Source organism: Panthera pardus, unplaced genomic scaffold (assembly GCF_024362965.1).
Source record: "Panthera pardus isolate Hobbes unplaced genomic scaffold, ASM2436296v1 HiC_scaffold_21, whole genome shotgun sequence".
NCBI lineage: Eukaryota > Metazoa > Chordata > Mammalia > Carnivora > Felidae > Panthera > Panthera pardus.
This window is the reverse complement of record NW_026526777.1, coordinates 68,717,288-68,734,463: the sequence shown is the minus strand read 5'-3', so window position 1 is coordinate 68,734,463 and position 17,176 is coordinate 68,717,288. Positions and strand designations below refer to the sequence as shown.

General features: G+C 38.3%; 1 protein-coding gene across 1 annotated transcript in view; it reads left to right on the top strand.

Annotated features, from left to right (window-relative positions):
* Nucleotides 1–17,176, top strand: part of DNAH14 (dynein axonemal heavy chain 14) — a 319,741-nt gene that overhangs the window by 148,261 nt on the left and 154,304 nt on the right. The window contains 3 exon segments of the mRNA XM_053909500.1: nucleotides 4,187–4,276; nucleotides 6,510–6,644; nucleotides 15,281–15,496. Of these exon segments, the coding sequence (XP_053765475.1) occupies nucleotides 4,187–4,276; nucleotides 6,510–6,644; nucleotides 15,281–15,496 (441 nt within the window).

Sequence of the window (17,176 nt, the reverse complement as noted above, 5' to 3'; positions counted from 1 at the left end):
GCCATTTTAATTACTATGTGTCTTTTTGTGGACCTCCTTGGGTTGATTTTTTGGGGGTTCTCTGTGCCTCCTAGATCTGGATTTCTGTTTCTTTCCCCAGATTTGGGAAGTTTTTGGCATTATTTCTTCAAATAAATGTTCTGCCCCCTTTTTTTCTCTCTTCTCCTTTTCGGATCCCTATAATGCGAATGTTACTACACTTGAAGGTGTTGCTGAATTCTCTTAACCTGTTCTCAGTCTTTATTATTCCCTTTTTTCTCTCCGTTCAGCTCGATTGCTTTCCATTACTCTGTCCTCCAAGTTGCTGATCCATTCTTCTGCTTCCTCTAGTCTGCTGTTGATTCCCTCTTGTGTATTTTAAATGTCAGTTATTGAGTTCTTCATCTCTGATGGGTTCTTTTTTTGTTTTCTCTCTGTGATGGTCTTGCTGAGGTCCTCCACCCTTTTCTCAAGTCCAGTGAGTATCTAATGACTGTTACTTTACATCCTCCATCAGGCATATGACTTATCTTTGTTTTGTTTAGATCTCTTGATGTGAATTTTTTCCTGTCCCTTCAGTTAGAACATATGCCCCTGTCTCATTTTGTCTCTCTGTGTCCGTTTTTATGTGTTGGGAAAGTCATCTACATCTCTTGCTCTTAAAAGTAGTTGTCTTACAAAGAAGTCCTATGGTGCCCTCTGTTCTGTTCACTAGAACTTGGCACTTCAGGGACGTCTCCTTTGTGTGACGCGTGTGTCCTACTGTTGTGGCTCAGCCGCCTTTGCCTTCAGTCCAGTCGTCTGCAGTGTCTCCCTTTGCCTCTCGTGGGCAAGGTCCTTGTGTTGTTAGCGGGCCAGTCTGGGGCTCCCTGGGCTCAAGTCGGGCCAGGCCTGGCATTTGCCGGAGCTTTGGTGGCGTCAGACTACAGGACATATTCCCTGTGTTGGGTGGGGCCAGAGTCAAACTCATACGTGTGGTTATCCCACCCTTTCCCTGGGGCGGGAGTCACTTCAGAGTGGTGCTGGTCGCTGTTGGAACTGTCTGTACCCTGCCGTGCTTGCGGTCCCACATCGGATAGGCTTCTGCCGAGGGTGTGTTGGAGGGGGCAGGTCTGCAGGAGAAGGTGCAGGGGCGGGGTGGGAGGCGTTAGCAAGGTTTGCGTGGGTGCGTGTGGGACCCGGAGCTGAGGCCTGGCCGGAGGTGGCGTGTCCGCAGGAGAACACGGGGTGGAGCACACTGTTAGCAGGCCGGCTGGAGAGTGTCCCCCTGCACTGGTTCCTGCAGGTGTCTGTGTACCTAGGCCAGGGGACGAGGGAGGGAAATGGTGCCCACCAGCTCCTTTGTTGTTGGACGAGTCTCCGAAGATCCCCGCTCCTCTAGCACGCATTCCGAGATGAGCAAGTACGCCTCTTCCCGTGTATCCCACGTGTTTTTCAAACTGCTGCTTTTTTTTTGCTGTGTCTCAGAGGGGCCGCTTGTTGTGCTGTGTCTTTAAGGGCAAGGACTCGACTTCCTCTCCGAGCTGCTGATCTCTGGTTTTCAAAGCCCAATGTTACGGGGATTTGTCTTCCCCATGCAGCACCCCTATGTCTGGGGTGCCCGGGGCGGGGTCTGCTCCTCTTCTCTCTCCATGCCCACAGGTCCCTCCCTCCCATGGACAGGGTCACAGGTCAGTTCGGTTCCCAACGCCATCTCTGCCCTTCCTACGCTCTTCAATGTGGCCTCTGGTCTACGTTTAGCTGTGGGGAGTCTGTCCTGCCGGTCTTCGGGTCATTTTCTGGGTCATTTACGCGGATGTTAGCGCTGTCTCCTTGTAGCCATTGTATCCACGGGATGAGGTGAGCCCAGGGTCCTCCTACTCTGCCAACTTCCCTGGAAGTCTCTCTGGGAGTTTTTAAAACTTTCATTTTGTCTTTGATATTCTAAACCTCACTTTAAATTCTCTAGTTAGGAAGTTTCATATTCTGTTAGCCCTTTTAATATGTAATCATTTATTTTTAGTTCTCTAAGTTGATAGCAAGGAGACTTACCCTGTCAGATTCTCTCTTCCACATGATTAAACGAGTTGGACTTTTCCAGACCACCAAACTGTAGGTTCAAACTCTAAGCTAAGTAAGCTGGATAAGCTTACCTATTCTCACAGCACTTACATGAGTTTTAGCTTTTGTACGTATTTTTTTGTGTTCTTATTTTAATAAAAATGCAGTTTGATATCAATTCTATGTATATCTCTCTGTGGTGCTCTGTGTGGTTTCCAGGGGAAGCACAGTGGATATTTGCCCCTAAGCTGTTGCCTGTATTTTGAATTGAATGCCTGTACATTTACATTTTGAGAATTTTCACTTTGCTAGCACAAAGGAAGGAAGATGTTAGTTGACAAGTCTTGCTTTCTCTGTCTTATATAAGCATTTTTCATCCCAACCCGACAGGACCCACAAATTCCTTCCTCTCCTTCCTCCAGTTATGTGTTACCCTTAACATTTCTCAAGTCACAGCTAAAACAAATAGCGTGGCCATCATAGTAGCATTTCTACATGCACATCGATGATGTGACTTTTTAACTTCATTATATATTCACATTTTCATCAGTTTTACAGTTTTTTGCAGGCTGAGCTTATAGAAAAGTTTTCTGTAAAACCTATCCGTGTATTCTGCTACTTTCCCCTTCATACAATTTTTATATTGCTAAATATGCAGGCTCTCAACTGTTAAATAAACAAACTGTTAATAACATGTCACCAAATAGCAATATATGGCTCAAGAAATAGCACAAAGATCGCGATTTAAAGTTATCATTTTAATATTAAATTTCGAATAATCCAGTCTTTTATTTAATGGTGTATTTTTGATGGTTTACACACTGATCGGTCATATAGCATATCCACACAGGAATATATGTTACTAAATAAATATTCTGTAGGCATGCTGTTTATACTTCTTGTTCATTTGAGATACAAGAATCCGAATTGCATGCGATGGGCGATTGGAATATATCCAACTTGTTCACGTTTCTGTCGCTGACAGTATCTAACAGTGTGGGTGGGGGAGGGTCATTAACTCAGAGCAACCAAGGGATTAACAGAGAATTACTGAAACCATATCCTGCAATAAACTATATATAGTTTGTCATCCGGTTGACTCTACGGGACATCGTTTACAGCCATAAATACTTGACAGTACGATTATGATTTTATGTTAAAACCTTCTGTGAAAACCTTTAGCCAACTCGGATTACCTGTCCAAATATCTCTTCTTTGACTGTCCCATTTCTGCTGATCTTCTGTGCTAGCCATGCTATCCCTAGTCCACTCCTGCGGGCCTGTTTGCTTACATCCAGGGAGATGTCTAGGTTTGTATTATCCGTGGCAGAGGACTCCTAGCCCCTGCATCTAAAACCGCTCCAAGTACACGCCTTAAGTGGGTGTCTCATCAACTCCATTTAAAAGAGATTGCTCTCAGCTGATTTCCTACCCCCAGGGGCCTTGCCGTAGGAACTACTTTTTCTCTATTTGTACAGCCCCTGCTGAGTGTTCTGGGTCTCCTTCAGCTGCTCCCTTGTCCCACTGTGGGAATGCAAGGAATGGGAAATGGACTGGGAGAGGTCGGTGAGAAAAAGGATAAATCCCGCTTTTTTCTGCCGACAATTACCAATAGTATTGACCCCACTGTGGGAGGAAACCTGGCTGCCCTCATAATTCCTGTGTTATAATATTAAGCATCTTTCCAAGCTGCAGCCACTTCTGGATGTTTTAATATATAACCACATCAAGTCTTCAATCTTAACAAATTGTACTTACTATCCTAGAATATTCTGAACATGGAAACATTAAAATACTTGTTGCAGAGTTTGAAAATCTACCTTAATGGTGATTGGAATTACACAAAGATAGAGACTCTTAAATTTTCTTTTAGTGTAGGATAATTAGACAATCGCACTATGGTAACAGATAGTTCTTAAATACATCCTAAAGAATAAATTCCTAAATTGAGGGAAGGTCTATGAATCTGCTACCAGGGATCTGTCAACATAAAATTTTGTGTGTATCGTAGTTTGGGGGGAAAGTAATAATCAGGTTGAGGAACTAAGAAATTAAGAACTACTATCTTAAAGTGCAGTATTCAGTACCTGGTTAAGAGAGATTTTATAGGATTATGTATTAAGGGTTCAATTTGCAATGCATTTTAAACGTATTTATTTTCTTTTAGAAAGTAGTATCTATTGCAACACAACAGTTGGGTTTCCATCAGTGGCCAGCTCAGAACAAGAAAACCATACAGTTTTATAATCAACTTCAGGTAAGTGTAGAATGGCATGTTGGCACTTCTTTGCTCCTGAATTATAATATGTCTGATCAAGGAGAAAACCAGGATAACGATAAAAGAGAACTAGTCTAATGTTCTTCAGAGTAAAGTGGCTTACTCATTTATTTACCCACATGTGGTTATTCAGCCCTCACTTTAACTTTGAACAGATTCATTTTCTTCACCTTCATCCCTTAATACATAATTGTAAAAAACCCCACAAATGTGCTATAAATGTGGCCTTCCATAACTACACCTTCTCTGAATTTCCTATCCCTGTGAATGAACCATTTGGAAACGGTGATGCATTTCATTGATGACTGGTAAAACTGTATGCCTTTGTCTATATTTACTTGCCATTTGAGTGTCCTGTGAATTGCCAGATTATGTAATATACTCATTTCTCAGTTGAGTTTTTTGTCTTTTTCTTACCAAACGTGTAGGCTTTTCATTATGCATTTTACATCCTATTTCTTAATTGTTTATATGGGTTGCAAATAAATTCTCAAAGTCTTGGGTTTTCAGAAATGTTCCTTGAGTTCAGGTGCGCAGGAGACGTTGTTAATGCAGTAAAGTCTATTGATTTGTTGTTATGGTTTGTGTTTTTCTGAATTTTTAGAAATCTTTTCTATCCTATTTCATAAAGATATTTTCTATAATTTTTTCTAAAAGTTTCTGATATTTGCACTTTCCATTTTTTTTTTTTTTCAACGTTTTTTATTTATTTTTGGGACAGAGAGAGACAGAGCATGAACGGGGGAGGGGCAGAGAGAGAGGGAGACACAGAATCGGAAACAGGCTCCAGGCTCCGAGCCATCAGCCCAGAGCCTGACGCGGGGCTCGAACTCACGGACCGCGAGATCGTGACCTGGCTGAAGTCGGACGCTTAACCGACTGCGCCACCCAGGCGCCCCTGCACTTTCCATTTTTAAGTTGTCTGGTATTTATTTTCCTCCAGGAGGATAAAGAGATTGGAATGGAAGGGAAAAAATGTTTTAGCTTCATCCATATTTGAATTTTAATGTATGTGTGTGATGCGTTATTAAAAATAATCCTTCCTTTACTACTATTACAGTAGTCTAGAAGAGGGCGAGCTTCACCATCTGACCCTTTCCCCCTTGGCTTAGTCCATCTGGGAGGATATGACAAAATACCATAGACCAGGCGGTTTAAGCCACATTTATTTCTCACAGTTCTAGAAGCTGGAAAGTTTAAGATAGAAGCGTTAGCAGGTTTGGTTCCTGGTGAGAGCCTTCTTCTGGCTTGCAGGTGGCCACCTTCTCACTGCGTCCTCACATAGTGGAGAGATACGAACTGGTCTCTCTGCTTCTCTTTCTAAGGACACTAATCCCATCACAGACCCACCCTCGTGACCTCATCTAAACCTAATTACCTGCCAGAGGCCCCACTTCCAACATTATCACATTGGGTGTGGGCTTCAACATGTGAATTTCAGGGAGACACAGACATTCACAGACTTTCCACTCCATAACAGCGATTGTGATTGGGTTGGAGAAGAAGATGGAATCAAGCAGATTTTATAAGAGCTGAGGGACTTTGGACAATGTATAGCTAGTGATTTTATTTACTAGATCAGGAATTAAGAGAAGTGACAAGTGTGAAAAGAAGGTGTAGAGTAGATTATGTTGACTCTGAAAATCTTGTGAGATGTCCAGATGGAAATATACAGTAAACTACCAAAATTTCACTCAGGCACACAGAACCAGAGACTGGAAGAAATGCGTACGTTAGGAAGTCATTAGAACTCAGGTTGTAGTTAGAGATATTCAAGTTGATGAGACAGGATAAGGCCAATGTAGGAGAGAGAGAGAGAGAGAGAAGGATGAATTAGGGAAGACTAACACGGAAATGGCATTCAAAACTCAAAAGAGAAAAAATTCAGAAGAGGAAAGCTGAGAGAAAACATATTACAGAAGCCAATCTTCGAGAAAGGTACAGAAATAAAGGAGAATAGGAAAGTGAGACAAAGTGTCAAAAACAAGAATTGACAGGTATGCTTTGAATTTGAAAATTAGGAGATCTCTGTACATTTTGACATTAACCTAGTCAATGAAAACAGAACACAGATTACAAGAGATTGAACAATAATTTGAAGGAAGGTTTTGTGGATATCAAGATGTATTTGTAAATTAGAACCTTCAGATTTCAATTTAGCTGAACCATCAGTAAACCAAAATTAAATCATAAATTTGCGATTTTGTTTTAGACCTGTGTTGGTGTGATGTTAGTAGGCCCAACAGGTGGAGGAAAGACAACAGTCAGAAGAATTTTAGAAAGAGCATTAACACTATTACCAATTGAAGACTTCCTATCAACTAAAGAAAGCGAATCTATTTCACAGGTAAATTGTGTACTAACCAGATGTTTCTCTATTTATTCAGATCTTTATACTTCAGTAACATTTTATATCCTATTTATATAAGTATATTCTTGTTAAATTTATTGCTGGGAATCTTGTAATTAGGAATCATTGTAGTAAATGGGACTTATTTTTTTCATTTGAATCTCAAACTAGTAATTACTAGTGTAAAATAAATGTAGCGAATTATATATTTATTTTGTATTTAGTCACCTTAATGGACTGGTAATGGTAAGTTGTAATTGTTTTTATAGATGATCAATTGAATCATCTTCAGTGAATATAATTTTGTCTCTTTTGTATTATTTATATAATCTATACTCTTATTGCATTGATTAACCCTCCGAAACAACGTTAACCATAATAATATCTTATTCCTTACTTTATCTGAAATGCAGTTAATGTTTCTACATTTAATATGGTATTTGCTCTTGGTGTATGATAGATACTCTTTCATACTTTGGAAATTTTCTTCCATTCTCATTATACTTTGGTTTTTGACTTTTGGGGGTTTATGAAGTAATTTTTTAGAATCTATTTTTTTATGTTTTAATTGGTTAATGTAATAAGTTACGTTGACAGATTTGCTAATGTTAAATTGTCCTTGGATTCCTAGAATAACTCCCACTTTTTCATGGTACGTGTATTTTTTTTAAGTGAAATTGTAGTTAAGGTACAGTGCAACATTGGTTTCAGGAGTAGAGTTCGGTGATTCATCACTTACATACGATACCCCCGTGCTCATCACAACACGTGTCCTCCTTAATACCCATCCCCCATCAGGGCGCCTGGGTGGCTCAGTCGGTTGGGCATCCGACTTTGGCTCAGGTGAAGACCCCACGGTTTGTGGGTCTGAGCCCCAAGTCGGGCTCTGTGCTGTGGGAGCCTGGAGCCTGCAGCCTGCTTCGGACTCTCTGTCTCTCTCTCTGCCCCTCCCCCACTCACACTCTGTCTCTCTCTGTCTCTCAAAAAGTGAATAAACGTTAAAAAAAAATTTTAAAAGAAATACCCATCTCCCATCTAGCCCACCCCCACCCACCTCCCTCCATCAACTCTCAGTTTGTTTTCTTTCATTAAGAGTCTCTTGTCGTTTGTTTCCCTCTCTTCTCTTCCCCCGCCCCCCATATGTTCATCTGTTTTGTTTCTTAAATTCCACGTATGACTGAAATCCCGTGGTGTTTGTCTTTCTCTGATTGACTCATTTCGCTTAGCAGAATACATTCTGGCTCCATCCACGTCATTGCAAATGGCAAGGTTTCGTTCTTTTTGATGGCCGAGTGATATTTTATTTAATATAAAGTTAGATTCCAATAAATAACGTGTACTTCAGTTCTCTTATTTAGAGACCCGTTGGCAGTATATTCCAAAAGTTTTAGAAAGTCAAGTTCTCAGTTTTGTGGATTTTTTTTTTCAGTTAGTGTGCAATTCCCTGCTTCAAAATCGTGCCTGTGGCGGTTCATAGCCTTTGTTCTGTTCTCTTTCTACCTCCCTGTCAACAAGTCTGAATTAGTTCTTAACCAATTATTGTCATTAATTAGAGGTGAGCTATGACGGTAGTAATAATATTTATGGAATACTAAATATGAGTCAGATACTGGCTAAAGCACTTTTAGTTGAATTGTCTCATTCGTCCTCACAATAGCCCTGTGGGCAGGAATTTGTTCTATTAAACACATTTTTGAAATTACATAAGAAGTATGTACAACTGTGAGAAACTTGGGGAAAATGCAAAAACATAAAGAATTAATAACCACCTAGAGAGAATGACTACAAACATTGCTGTATTCCCTCTGATTATTTTTCCTACACAAAATATATTTTGAAATAATTGAGATAGTACTGTGCATAAATTGCCTCAATTTTATTAATGTTGGCATTTTCACCTAATACTGTACACTGAGAATTAACCCCGTGTCATTCAAATTTTCTTACAGTGTGATTTCAGTGACTGTATTCTGTATACATGACTATACTATCATTTATTTATAATTCTCTCATGCGTAACATTTTTAAATTTGGTGTTTTTAAAAATGTAATGACAATAAAATATTTAGGTTGGTGGCAGGGCCTTAGGTAATGGAATTGTTTTTGATCTTCCTCCCTCCTTAGTTCATGGCTTTTTGCGCTCTTCAAGACCTTCTCTTTAGTTTCTTTTAGTGCAATTTCGTTTCCTTTATTTCCTAACCTTACCCTCTCTTCCCTCTTCATCAGAGGATCTCTGTAATGTGTTTGCTGTGGGTCCTTGTATATGTGTATCCCTTGAAAATGTCTCTCTAGGAATGGGATTGGTTTGCAGTAAGGTATAATTTCGCTACCTACTGTGAGGTGAGATTGAAGGTGAAACTCACATATCATGTAATTAGCCCCTTCAAGGTGTACGGTTCAGTGACATTTCGTGCACTCACAGTGTTGTGCAATCACCACCTCTGTCTGCTTTCAAAACTTTTTCATCACGGCAGGAGAATACCCCGTATCCATTAAGAAATCTCTCCCCATTACCTTCTCTCTCTATTCTCTGGAAACCGCTGGGCGGCTTCCTGTCTCTAAGGATTTTTGTTCAGAATGTTTTGTGTAAAAGGAATCACAGCATGTGACCTCTTGTCTCTGGCTGCTTTCAGTTAGCATATGTTTTTCAGGTTCATTCAAGGTATAGCATGAGTCGCTGCTTAATTCCATTTCATGGCCAAATAATGGTCCATTTTGTGGAATCTTTGTCGATCCGTTCATCACAATGTATCTGTTCCTCCTTTGATGCATATTTGAGTTGTTTCCACCTTTTAGCTGTGATGAATAATGTCACTACAAACATTTGTGTACAAGCTTTTATGTGGATATATGTTTTCATTTTACATGGACATCTGTGCCTAGGAGTGGACTTGCTGGGTCATACGCCAGTTCCGTTTACATTTCTGGGGAAGCACCAGACTTCTCCACAGCAGCCGAACCATTTTAAATTACCACCAGCACTGTAATGAAGCTTCCCGCTTTCTCCAGATCCTCACCTACACTTGTCTTTGTTTTTTTCCATTTTACTGGATGTGAAGTGGTATCTTGTAGCAGTTTTATCTGCATTTTCTTAATTACTGATAGATGTTGAACACCCTTTCACGTGCTTACAGGCCATTTGTGGATCTTCTTCGGAGAAACACCTATTCACGTCTTTTGCCCATTTTATAATTGGATTGTCTTTTTTGCTGTTGAGTTGGAAGAATTCTTTATATGTTGTGCTTATGAAGCCCTTATCAAATACGCGATTTGCAAATATTTTTTCCTGTTCTTTGAGTTGCCTTTTTGCTTTCTCGATAATGTCCTCTGATGCACTAAGGCTGTTGATTTTTATCGGGTCCAATTTATTTTTTCTTTTATTGCTTGTGCTTTTGGCATCCAATCTAAGAATCCGTGTACAAATTCAAAGCCGTGAAGATTTACCCCTGTGTTTTCTTGTACTAATTGTGTACTTTTAGTTCTTAAACTGAAGGAACCCATCTATTTTGAGTTAATTTTTTGTATATGGAGTGAAGTAGGGGTCCAACTTCATTCTTTTGCATGTGGATATCCAGTTTCCGTTCGTTAACGAAATTATTATTCTTTTCCATATAGAATGGTGTTGGCATTCTTGTCAGAAATCAGTTGGCCATAGGGATGCCTGGATAGCTCAGCTGAGCATCTGACTCTTGATCTCAGCTCAGGTCCTGATTTCAGGGTTGTGGGATAGAGCCCTGCATTGGGCTCTGTGCTGAGTGTGGAGCCTGCTTAAGATTATCTCTCTCTGCCCCTCTCCCCTGCTCCTGGTCTCTCTCTCTCTCTTTAAAATAATTTATAAAAAATCAGTTGGCCATAGATGTTTGCGTTTGTTTCTGGACTCCCAGTTTTATTCCATTGTCCTGTGTGTGTCCTTGTCCCAGGATATACATAATTTGATTATTGTAGTTTTCTAGTAAGTTTTGAAATTGGGAAGTATGAGTCCTCTTTGATTTTTTTTTGGTTTGTTTTTGTTTTTTAATATTATTTTGGATATTTGAGGCCCCCTTGGATTCCATATGAATTGCCTATCCCATTCTTTTTTCTGCAAAACAGGCCATAGGAACATTCATAGGGATTACAAAGTATCTGTAGATTACATTAGAGAATATTACCATGTTAACAATATTAGGTTTTCTAGTTTACAAACATAAGATGTCTTTCCATTTTTAGGTCCATTGTTAGTAAGTAAGAAAATTTTTTTCTTTTTTGTAGTTTTCAATAGATAAGTCTTTCTCCTCCTTGATTAAATTTATTTCAAAGCATTTTTTTCTTTGGATGCTACTATAAATGGAATTGCTTTCTTAATTATTTTTTTGTTGTGTTGAAGTGGGTTCACTGGTGCTATATATAAATGCAGCTGGTTTTTGTATGTTGATCCTGTACCCTACAAATATGCTGGTTCATTTATTAGCTCTAGTAGTTGTTTTGTAGATTCATTGGGATTTTCTGTATATGGAATCATGTCATATTTAAATAGAGATACCTTTACTTCTTTCTTTCCAATTTGGATGCTTATTACTTTTTTTTCTCACCTAATTACCAGGCTAGGACTTACAGTACAGTGTTTCATAGCTGTGGTGAAAATGGGAAGTCTTGCCTTGTGCCTGACTTGAGGGAGAAAGTTTTCAGTCTTTCACCACGGAGTATGATGTCAGCTGTGGGTTCTTCACAAATACCCCTTATCACAGTAAGGAAGTTCCTTCCTATTTCTAGTTTGAGTGTTTTTCTCATGAAAGGGTCTGGAATTTTATAAAATGCTTTTTTGCCTCTCTTCATATGATTATGTGGTTTGTTTCTTTTGTTATATTAACATGATATATTACATTGATTGTCTCATGTTGAACCTGGCCCTCCATTCTTGAAATAAATCTCATTTGGTCTGAGTGAATAATCCCTTAATGTGTTGTTGTGTTCTGTTTGCTAGCACTTTCTGGAGAATTTTGCATCTGTATTCATAAGGGATGTCTGTCTGTAGTTTTCTTATGGTGTCTTTGTGGGGGGTTAATATCAGGGTAATTCTGGCCTCATAGAATGTGTTAAGAAGCATTCCCTCCTTTTCTATTTTTTGCAAGAGTTTGAGTAGCATTGGTGTTAATCATTTTTCAAGTGTTTCGTAGAATTCATCTGCCATCTGATTTTGGAATTTCTTAGAGATTTGGGTTACTAATTCAATCTCTGTTTGTTACATATCTGTTGAGATTTTCTACTTGTTCTTGAGTCACTTTTGGTAATTTTTGTTATTTCTAGGAATTTGTAGCCCATGGATTATGTAATTTGCTCCTGGTGTTCTCTTATAATCCTTTTAATTTCCTTAAGGCACTAGTAATGTCCATACTTTTATTTCTGATATTCTTTATTTGCTTTTTTGTTTAATAATTATTTCCTTTTAATTGAGGTATTATTGACATACAATATCATATTGCTTCAGGTGTACAACCTAGTGATTTGACTTTTATGTACACTGTGAAATGATCACCACTAGTCTAGTTACCATCTGTCACACACAATTAATGCAGGATTGCTGACAATACTCCCATGCTGTGCATTGCAGCCCCATCACTTACTTATTTTATAGCTGGAATTTTTACTTCTTAATTCCTTTCACCTATTTTGGCCCCTCTACCAATACTCTTCCCCTCTGGCAACCACCAGTATAGTCTCTGTATCTGTGAGTCTCAGGTTTGTTTTGTCTTTTAGGTTCCACATATAAGTGAAATCATGTGGTGTTTATCTTTCCCTCTCTGACTTATTTCCTGAGCATAACCCCACGATCTATCCATGCTGTTACAAATGGAGAGATTTCTTTCTTTTTTAATGACTGAGTGGGATTCCATCATGTGCGTGCGTCCGTGCATGTGTGTGTACACATCACATCTTTATCCATTCGTCCATCAGTGGACGTTTAGCTAGCTTCTGTATCTTGGTCATTGTAAACAATGTTGAAATTAACATGGAGGTGCATATAGCAAATTAGTGTTTTTGTTTTCTTTCAAATAGATACCAAGGAGTGGAATTGCTAGATCGTATGGTAGTTCTATTTTTAGGTTTGTTTTTTTTTTTTTTAGGAAACTCCATACTGTTTTCCATAGTGGCTGCACCAATTTACTCGCCCACCAAGAGTGCAAAAGGGTTCCCTTTCTACTCATTCTTGCCAACACTCGTTTGTGGGGTTTGGGTTTTGTGTGTGTGTGTGTGTGTATGTGTGTCTTTTTGATAATAGTTGACAGATGGTATCTCACTGTGGTTTTAATTTGTATTTTCTTGATGATGAGTGATATTGGGCATCTTTTCCTGTGTCTGTTGGCCATCTGTAGGTCTTTTTTTGAAAATTGTCCATTCAGGTCTTCTGCCCATTTTTTAATCAGATTGTTTGGGTTGTTTTGGTGTTGAGATGTATAAGTCCTTTATATATTTTGAATAGTAACCTTTTATTGGGTATATCATTTGCAAATATCTTCTCCCACTGAGGAAACATTATAATTAAAACATAAAGTTGCCCTTTTGTTTTGTTGTTGATTTCCTTCACTGTGCACAAAGCTTTTCATTTGGATGTAATCCCAATAGTTTATTTTTGCCTTTGTTTCCTTTGCCTTAGGAGACACATCTATAAAAATGTTGATATGGCCATTGTCACAGAGATTACTGTCTGTGGTTCTCTTCTGGTTTTTTTATGGTTCCAGGTCTCACATTTAGGTCTTTAATCCATTTGGAGTTTATTTTTGTTCATGGTGATGGAAAGTGGTCCAGTTTTCATTCTTTTACATGTAGCTGTCCAATTTTTCCAGCACATTGAATGAAGAGACTGTCTTTTCCCCATTATATATTCTTGTCTCCTTTGTCATAGATTAATTGACCACATAAGTGTGGATTAATTTCTGGGCTCCCTGTTCTGTTTTATTTATGTGTCTATTTTTGTGCCAGTACCATACTGTTTCGATTACTGCAGCTTTAGAATACAGCTTGTAGTGTGGAATTGTGATACCTCTAGCTTTGTTGTTCTTTCTCAAGATTACTTTGGCTATTCAGGGTCATTGTGGTTCCATATAAATTTTAGGATTGTTTGTTCTAGGTTTGTGAAAAAATTGTATTGGTATTTTGATAAGGATCACATCGAATCTTTAGATTGCTTTGGGTAGTATCAACATTTTAACAATATTTGTTCTTCCAATTCGTGACTATGGAATTTCTTTACATTTATGTGTCATCTTCAATTTCTTTCATCATTGTTTTATAGTTTTCAGAGTATGGGTCTTTTACCTCCTCGGTTAAGTTTAATCCCTAGGCATTTTATTCTTTTTGGTGCAGTTACAAATGGTAGTTGTTTTTTTTTTTATTCCTCTTTCGCTACTTCATTATTAGTGTATAGAAAGACTATTTCTTGGTATTAATGTTGTATCCTGCAACTTGACTGAATTCATGTATTATTTCTGATAAGTTCTGGTGGAATCTAGGATTTTTTATGTATAATGTCATGTCTTTTACAGATAGTGCCTTCCTTTCTACCAGTATGGATGCCTCTTACTTCTTTTTCTTGTCTGATTTCTGTGGCTGGGACTTCCAGTACTAGGCTGAATAAAAGTGGTGAGAGTGGCTGGCCATCCTTGTCTTGTTCTTGATTTTAGGGAGAAAGCTCAACTGAGAGTTATTTTATGGCTTCTTTTCAGACTAACCTTCATCCAGGATGGTTTCTGTCAATTTATTGTCTTTTTTAATGGACCAAGTTTTTATGTTTCTTTACATGCCTTGTGATAGTTGTTGAAAATGAGGCATTTATAAAAACAGCCACCTTTCCCAGTCTTTACAAAGCTGCTCTGTCACGGGGTTGTTCCTCACTGATTAGCGGGGTCTCCTCTCTGAGATGAAAGTTTAACATCTTCTCAGGTTTTTTCTGGGCAATGCATCTTGACTGGGCTTTCACAGTTTGACTTTCACCATTCCACTGGCTACACAGCTTAACTTGAGTGTCTTAGTTTCCTAAAAATTCCTCCTACCCTAGTGTCTCCCTCAGGCTATATATGGTCTGTTGCTTGAATTCATCCATAAGGTCTGGTTTTAGGCTTTTGTGGGTCTGTAGTCTCCCTGAAGCCTTCACAAGAAGTGCCTGACTCTTTTCCCACCTGAGATCTGAGTTTGGTGGAACGGACACCAGTCCTGCAGGCAGCCCCCAGGCAGGCTAGAAGGTAGCAGACAAGGTCTTCTTGGGTGCCAGCTCTGACCTGAAGCTAAAAACTGTCTTCTGCTCTCCCGCATCCATATGTCTAGCCCTGACTCCAGACACACCACATCCCAGTTCATATGTTGTGTTCCTGGATGAGGACCAGTGGGATTTTTCCCCCCATTTCTTCCAGAGATATCATTATAGTATTTAGAATTTTTAAAGTAGTGATTTGAATATTATGGCTCATTTTAAAAAGTCAATTGTTACTGTCCTTTTTAAATTGCTGTCCTTTTTAAAATTTAAGTTACTGTCTTTATCGGGTATCTCTCTTTGGAGTGAAAAACCTCTCCTAAAACCCTTTGGTGTTAATAGCGCAAAAATGTAAATAATTATACTCTGGCTGATGCTTTTAAAAACCACACTGGATTTTGTTCAGGTTCCAGGAAGAAGAGGAAAGGTAGATATTTGTGTTTTAAATCCAAAGTGTATCACTCTTAGTGAACTATATGGACAACTGGACCCTAACACTATGGAATGGACTGATGGATTATTATCGAGCACAGTTCGAAATTATGTATATTCTAATACTGCAAGGCACTCAAAAAAAGACAGCGATCTTGGACTGAAATCAAGAATCTCGGATGCATCTAATGTAAGTTAATATGGAAGGATTATTATTATTTGACTCTGTGGATTACTTCATTGTTTAAAAATTGGTATTTAAGCATTATTAGATACTTACCAGTATAAAAGTAAATTTAAAAGTTATTATAATCAGTTTTTAAAAAGAAAAATTATAAGCTCTGAAAAACAACAGAAAACATGTCATTGCGTTTTAAAATGGTTGGGAAACAATAAAATGAAAGATACTTGCTTTTCAAGGAACACAGGGGATTAGGTGTTAGTGGGGGTTGCTCTAGTGAATCTAGCACCACCAGGACACCTTACAAATTAATGAGCTACGAAAACACTTCAGTGGAAAAGCGAATGAAGCTTTTGATACGAAGTTCATCGTAGAATAAACATAAATAGCAAAAAACTTTTGAAGACTTGTATTCTCATTAGTTATAGAGCTTACTAGTAAATTTCATTAGCCAAACTATATTAACAGAAGAATGACATTTAGAACCAAACAGATAAGCAGAGTTGTTTTTTTTTTAAGTTTTTACTTAAATTGTAGTTAACATAGTATAATATTAGCTTCAGGTTACAATATTGTGATTCAGAACTTCCATATGTCACCTGATGCTCACGCTCACAGGTGCACTCCTTAATCCCCGTCACCTGTCTCACCCACTGCCCTACCCACCTCCCCTCTGGTGACCAGCAGTGTGTTTTCTGTAGTCAAGAGTCTGTTTCTTGGTTTGTCTCTCTCTCCCTCTCTTTTTTCCCCCTTTGCTCATTTGTTTTGTTTCTTAAATACTACATATGAGTAACGTATAGATTGTTGAATCACTATGTTATAGACTGAAACTAATGTAACACTGTATGTTAACGACACTGGAATTAAAATAAAAAAAGAACAATATTGAGTCTTCTAATCCATAAAAGTATTTATATCATGGACACACACACACACACACACACACACACCTGTATATTCTGGATACAAGTCCCTTATCAGGGACTATGATTTGCAAACACTTTCTTTCATTTTGTGGGTTGTCTTTACTTTCTTGAAGGTATCTTGTGAAACACCAAAGTTTTCAACCCTGATGAAGTTCAATCTACTTTTTACCTTGTCACTTGTTTTTTGTTTTTTGGTTTTTTTTTTGATATCATAGTTTTAAAAAGCTTTGTATAATTCAAGGTCACAAAGACTTTCTTTTAAGTTTTATTCTAAGAGTTTTATAGTTTTAAGTTTTACATTTAGGTCTTTAGTCTATTTTGAGTTGATTTTTTGTGGACAGTACAAGGCAGGGATCCCAGTTCAGTTGTTCCGGAATTATTTGTTGAAAAGACTATTCTTAAAAAAAAAAAAAAAAAAAAAAAAAAAAAGACTATTCTTTCCCCCATTGCTTGTATTGTCTTGTCACCCATGTCAAAATCAGCTGATCATAAATGTAGGGGTTTATTTCTGGACTCATAGTTCTGTTCCATTCATCTTCATATCTGTCCTTATGCTAACGCCACACTTGAAAACTAGAGCTTTGCCCTGAGTTTTGAAATAGAAAATTAAAGTCGATTTTAAGACCTTGGCAAACTGATTCTAGTAATGTATATAGAAGAACCAAGGGCCATGACATTCCCGAATTTAAAAAAAGGGAAGAATTTGGGTGATGAGATCTGCCAGATGTCAAGAATTATTATAAAATTAGGGGAAAACAGTGTG